Source organism: Hoplias malabaricus, chromosome X2 (genome assembly GCF_029633855.1).
Source record: "Hoplias malabaricus isolate fHopMal1 chromosome X2, fHopMal1.hap1, whole genome shotgun sequence".
Lineage (NCBI taxonomy): Eukaryota > Metazoa > Chordata > Actinopteri > Characiformes > Erythrinidae > Hoplias > Hoplias malabaricus.
Window position 1 is genome coordinate 39,749,516 of NC_089819.1, and position 6,634 is coordinate 39,756,149.

The following is a 6,634-nucleotide window of genomic DNA, read 5'->3' on the forward strand; positions in this document are numbered from 1 at the left end:
AATTTTCACAGATAATTAAGGGGGCGTGGGAATTTCTGCTGTTTCTGGCTTCTTGTTTCTGGAACTGAGAACCAAGTGAAGGAGTTCAAGTATCTCGGGTTCTTGTTCACGAGTGATGGGAAGAGGAATAGTGAAATTGACTGTAGGTTAGGTGCAGCGTCTGCAGTAATGCGGTCACTGTACTGGATCGCTGTGGTGAAGAGAGAGCTCAGCCATAAAGCAAAGCTCTCAATTTACTGGTCAGTCTATGCACCCACTCTCAACTATGGTCATGAGGTCTGGATAATGACTGAAAGAACGAGATTGCGGATACAAACAGCTGAAATGAGCTTTCTCCAATGGGTTGCTGGGCGTACTCTCCATGATCAGGTGAGGAGCTCAGTGATAAGGGAGGAGCTCAGAGTAGAGTCACTGCTCCTTGGCATTGAGAGGAGTTAGTTGTGGTGGTTCGGGCATTTGGTAATGATGCCTCCTGGACTCCTCCCACTGGAGGTATACCAGGCACGTCCAACTGGAAGGAGGTCCCGGGACACGCTGGAGGGATTATATCTCCCGGCTGGCCTGGGAACGCCTGGGGATCCCTCAGGAGGAGCTGGTGGAAGTTGGGGGGACAGAGTTGTTTGGGCTGCTTTGTTTGCCCTGTTGCCACCGCAACCATGAAATGGTTACTTTTCAGGAAGATTATTTTTGATAATTAAAATTCAACTAAACAAAAATCAAGTTTTTTTTTTTTTTAAGTGTGTGTTCAGACTTGTCAGTTTTGCGGTTCTTAAAATCAAGTGTTTTGAACTCTGTTTTGAACAAACAGTTTCTAAATGAACTATGCAATAATAAACAACAAACAATGACCCCCTAACATCATCTCTCTGTAGCATAGCAGCTCTAGTTCATGCTTTGGAGGAATTTCTGGTGCTGTTTTGACTCCTTCGTCCATTTTATCAACCCTCAATTTGTAAAACTACCTCCATTTACTGGAGGTACAACTGACAACTCGCTCGAAAGTCATATGCTTCATGTCACTTTTTTATTTGATTTGGTTTAATTGTAAAAAGTGTGAACATGAACTAAACCAAACCTTAACAATGTTTCAGTTTCTGAACACATTTTAAAACACAAACCTGGCTCAATGCCAGTTAGTTAGTCAGAAATATTCTGGATTAAGTTCCAAACAGCCTCACAGTTCAGGTTTGTTTCCAGTTCTCATTGCTTTGTAAATGTGAATATCCCTTTGTTGGTCATAATGAACTTCCTGGACGGAGAACAGTGTTCCCAACATGCTCAGGAATCGCTGGTCTCTCTCATAGCGGATACGACAGGAGAGCAGAACCTCTGTGCTCTCTGAGCTCAGGTGTTCCAAAGTCCGGAGAAGGGCAGGAAACGTCTCCTCTAGGTAAACGATATCCGCTCCGAGAATGAGGTCATACCCTCCTGAGGGATAGAGCTCCAGTCCTTCTCCCCAGGTGAGCTCAGACACCTGTACTGCACCCTGCAGGTCCAGAGGAATGTTTTCCAGCACATTGGCACTCAGAAATTCAAGAGCAGGCTTCCGGTCCGTGATCTTCACTTTTGCTCCTGAAAAGAGGGCAAAGATAATGTGTAGCATATTAATAGTAAGAAAACTGTTAAAAATAAAATAATGACCACAGTATAAGGAAGTACTTGGACTGAGGAATCACAGCAAGAAGTCTTAAAATGTTCTGAGTGGAAATCAATTTTATTCACTATCAAATCTGTACTTTTTAGTTTTGTTCCATGTATATTTCTGCTCACTTATGGGAAAGTATAGTGAGGCATTCAACTGATTAAGTTGAGTTACATAGTACTACGCAAAAATGTTTTAGTTTGAGAAAATGAAATTTAAAAAGCTAGTATCTTATATTCTAAGCAGTAAGAGATTATTGGTGATTAATGTGTGTCAATGTATTGGTTTAACCTTTAAATTCTCTCCTTGTGGCTGTGCAGTTTTATTTTTATCATTACACTAAATAAAGTGTGCTGTTTATTTCACAAATTCATACGATCAAGAAAATCATCTGGAAACAACTTTTTTTCTTCACAGTCGCTCACAAAATTATTTTAGAAAAGAATATCTTATTTTGTATTATATATAATTTTTATAAAAGCACCACTCTTATTTAGAAGATACATTATATTAATTAATTATCATTTTAAGGGTCTAAGACATTTGCACACTACTACGCATTTGCTTAATTTGCCCTGCACGATTCTGCAAAAGGTGGGGGAAGCTGCACGGAAGGTAAAGGCATTTTATTCTTGACACAAGCTCCTTCTATGAGTTTTGCCCCATTTGAATCTCTGTGGTCTCTCATAGAGGGACAAATGCCTGTAGATTTGGTCCTGATTTCATTGAATGTGCTTGTAGTTGTGAAGCATGTTATAAAACACTGGAGGTGCATTTAAGCCCTCAATCATCATCAAGCATCATCTCAGGACGCACAAGACTCAAACACTGAGATTCTATCATTTTGGCACACACACCCTAGAGTCACCTTACAGACTTTAAACTCATCCAGTAACTGTCTGACTACACGAATAACAAAATAATTCATCAAGCAATTGCCCTTTAACTACTGGAAGTTGCTCTGAATAACAGGTTGTATTAGGAAGAGGAATGTTTTGTGGCATTTTGTTTTGTGAATAATCGTTTCATTATTAATTTATTCTTTATTGTTTTACTTCATGCATTTTTATTAACTTTTATTTAAAGTTCATCCATGTTGGATGACACTTTCAGTCATTATGCACACTTTACACATTTTCAGGAGCATGTGTAAATTTGGTTCGTACCTGTGAAAATTGAGACTATGAGCATTTGATTAATCTGGATATTTACGAAAAAATGTGATTTATGAACGAGTTACATGCAATCGTCCTGCTCGCATTTCATGAATGAGGCCTAATAATTCCAGGCAGGCTGCGGGCCCACCATGACTCTGAACTGGATAAGCAGTTACAGATGATGAATGAATGAGAACCAGACTGGCTTAAAACAATGCAACCAATTAATTTGCATAGGGTGAAAATCTGCTGGACAACTTCTGCAAGGTTCTAGTTATAACCAAAGCAACAATTATGCACTCACCAAGAAGTGCAGCCACTATTCCCACCAATCCAGTTCCAGCTCCCAACTCAATAACAGTCTTTCCTTTCAGATCAACATGACCAAGCTCCAGATACATACACAGCACCACAGCCTGAAAATGAAAAAAAGATTTAAGAAGAAAAATGGATGCACCTATTTACATGACTATGAGCAGAATAGTAATAAAAGCTAAATATATCTCTCTTTTTTCCAGACATATTGTAAATCAGAGTTGTACCATTTGTCACAACATTTAAAAATGGAAGAGTAACTACCTTGAGGATTGAGGTTTGAGTCAGTACCCAAGTAAACATAAGAACTAATTACATCAAGGTACTTTGCCTTGAGTCCAAATCTTTAACCACAGTCCTGATTAATGTCCTAGTCTAATGTTATGCGATGAATATTCAAGATTAAGTGATACAATTGTATGAGTATAAACAATTTTTTCAGCATTATTGGCTATCTTATATTATAATAATATAGGTATGAATTGTCATTATGGGGTTAAGGATTATTGTCTTAACATTACTATAATATTTTTATCTCACAGCATCCCACACGACGGCAGCCACTCCAAGTCGATTCCAGTCCTGAGACAGCTGAATCCGATGTGAAGCAAAATAAAACTCAGCTGAAGAGCTGTGGATTTTGGAGAGAGCAGGCACCACATTCTCATCATATGGCACCAATGCCATAACAATAGAACCAGAGACTCTGCTTAAAAAACACAGGAGAAAAAAATAAATGGCACAGGATAGAGACATTCAAAATATCACCTGCAGTGTTTAGACCACATTCATTTAATCAAAATATTTGTGAAAATTCCTTATAATTTAGTGAATTCAGTCACATTACGTTGCAACAGTGCTCAACTGGAAACAAAGCTGGTATAATTTTTTTCTTACAAAGATTGTAAGAAAAGCATGTCATAGGATACTGTGGAGTAGCTGCACATAAACCTAATGTCAAGTAAGAGACATATAAAGCCCTTCCAGCATTGACCCTTAAATCAGTGGAGCTGTATTCTCTTAAACAATGGAAAACTTTTGGCATAAATTGTTTAGGATGAGCTGTGATCTAAAACTAATCATCCAACATGATTTCTCTAACGCTATCATGGCTGAATGCCATCAAGTTCTTCTCATCGGTTATTTAACTCTACTTTCCTTATTTTTAAGTGAAATAAAACACTAAAGCTTTAAACTGAGGATAAAGCATTAAACAAAACGTCAAGATTTTTTCAGTTGTCAGATAACTTAATCTCAACATTAAGCCTGTCGGAGCTGACAGATTTTTCAGTTTGATCAGCCATTTTCTGGGCTTAAATTATGTAGATACTACAGCTAGCTACTTTGAGAGATACACCACGGGAGAACCACCTCAACGAGGTGAAAGCCCACAAAACATAGGCATTGTAGCTATGTAAACGCGAAGGACAAACACACCATCGCAAAAACATACCTTTTCACTCACTAATTTAGCTAGTGATACATGTTTACTCGTAAAAGAAAAGTTACTTGATTAGATTATACTTTAGTACAGTACGTGGAACTGAGTAAAAAAACAAACTAGCCATAAATGCTAAGAGTACCTCGGGTTATAGCTATTCCGAAGAAAAATACGAATGGTTTCTGACTGATTTTAAGAAGACACTACGAAGAACCTGTAATATCTGGCCAAAATAAATACATTTCGTGGGCTGTGTTCTCTCAAACAAGAAGATTAATCTAAATGTTCATCCTTTGCTCATTCAAAACACAGCCTGTGTTCAGTCTTCAGAGAAACAGCGCAAAGCCGCCATCTGCAGTTCAGGAGGATAAATAGCACCTTCACAAAAGCTTTTAAAACAGGTATCAGTACATATATTTTTATATTCTATCCAAAATAACCTTAGGATTATTAAAAGGAGTACCATTTAATCCATTTAATAATTTCTAAACATGTGCATGGGACATACAGTGGCAAACAGTTTGGGCAATATTCCCTGGGCAAATATCCCTAGATTTGTGTGTGTGTGTGTAAGAACTTTTCTGAGAATATTGTTTTGACTGCAATGTTCCATTAATATTTTAACATGAATTTTGTTGTTGTTATTGTATTCCCAGAATGTTCATTTTAAAAGTAGGATCACATTCTCTAAAAACATCTTATATTATTTGGTGATAATTGTATTCGGCCCTAAAACCTTTTCAGAGCTACAGGTTTTGAATGTTTTCCTTGAATGTAGGATAAAATACTCTTTATTCTCATTTAGCAATAACATTGTTACAACATTATCCTAAATTGTGTTTCTTTAAAACTTTATTAGGTAAAATAGCGAACGTTGTGGGACATTGTGGCTTTCATATAATAAGTTGATTTCTTATAAGCACAAATATTGATTACAAAGTGAACTAGATGTTTAAATTGACATTTATTTATTAAAATGGAATAAAAATGAATTAAAAGTAACCATTATTTATTAAGCTGTAAATTTTACTTCAGGTTTGGGGACAAAACTGGGCCATTTTCTTGTTGAGAATCTGTAGATTGATAGGTTGCTTCAATGTCATTGCATAGAGTAAAAAGAAATGGGATAGCAATGCTAACGGTGCATTAGACAAGATATTTATTAGGTAAAGAAGCTATATAAAGTGCAAGTAGCAGATAAAAAGTCTGTATAATACTTAATTATATATATTAAAAAAATTATTAAATGAAGGTGACAGCTGTGATAATGCACATGAACATATAAAATATTGCCCATGAAGTGGGTGCCAGTAAGTGTAAACAGTAATAAACGTATTGAGGTGTGGTACAGATAATCAGTTCCTGTAAACTCAGTGTCCGTGTCAGTGCAGGCAGTGTGTGTGTATCATTATCAGTGTGGTTTCCCTACTGATGCAGCGCGAGATTAATATGTCTTCCTGGGAGGGCACTGAGCAGCCGATGACCTTCTGGGCTGTACCAATGACTATCTGAAGGGCTCCCCTATCCACCGTTAAACCGGTCTGATTCACCACCTGTAGGTGCAATACTTGCAATGAAGCTGCAGTAGTAAAACACCATGATCTTTTATTGCAGATTTTTTTTCTTGAGGATCCTCAGTAATTGGAATTGCTGCTGTGCCTTTTTTTAATTAATGAGGCGGTCCTGGAAAGGTCTTTACCAATGTATGTATCTAGGACCCTGAAATCATGGACTGTTGATATATAGGTGGTTTGTGCTTGTTTTATTTGTTTTTTTTCTGAAGTCTATATTCTTTTGGTTTTTGAGGTATTCAGGGCAAAAATGTTGTCTGAGCACATCATGATGGCCTCATCTCTTCTTGAAATAAGTCCAGATAGATATATACATACATACATACTTTATTGACCCCAGAGGGAAATTCAAGAGTCATGTCATTTGCGAATTTTATGATGGTGTGGGTGGGATGGGTGGAAAGTACGGAACGATGCTCAATACATAGCCCTGTGGAGTGACAGTGCTGAGTATGATGGTGGTGGAGCAGTGGTGGCATAGCCTGACAAATGTTCCTTTAACCTGTGC

At 37.5% G+C, this 6,634-nt stretch overlaps 1 protein-coding gene across 3 annotated transcripts; it reads right to left on the reverse strand.

Moving 5' to 3' along the window:
* Nucleotides 1-1,011: 1,011 nt before the first annotated feature.
* LOC136676733 (protein N-lysine methyltransferase METTL21A-like) lies at nt 1,012-4,864 on the reverse strand. Of its 3 annotated transcripts, none has more exons than XM_066653929.1 (4): nt 4,698-4,864; nt 3,655-3,823; nt 3,104-3,215; nt 1,012-1,572 (listed from the first exon to the last, which is right to left on the reverse strand). In XM_066653929.1, the coding sequence occupies exons 2-4, from the start codon at nt 3,799-3,801 to the stop codon at nt 1,175-1,177; spliced, it is 657 nt and encodes a 218-aa protein (XP_066510026.1). In that variant the 5' UTR covers nt 3,802-3,823; nt 4,698-4,864; the 3' UTR covers nt 1,012-1,174. The 3 variants fall into 3 exon arrangements, with proteins under 3 accessions (XP_066510026.1, XP_066510025.1, XP_066510027.1); XM_066653928.1 differs by having other exon boundaries at nt 3,655-3,820; nt 4,698-4,862; XM_066653930.1 differs by lacking the exon at nt 4,698-4,864 and adding an exon at nt 4,568-4,696 and having other exon boundaries at nt 3,655-3,820.
* Between the last annotated feature and the right edge of the window lie 1,770 nt (nt 4,865-6,634).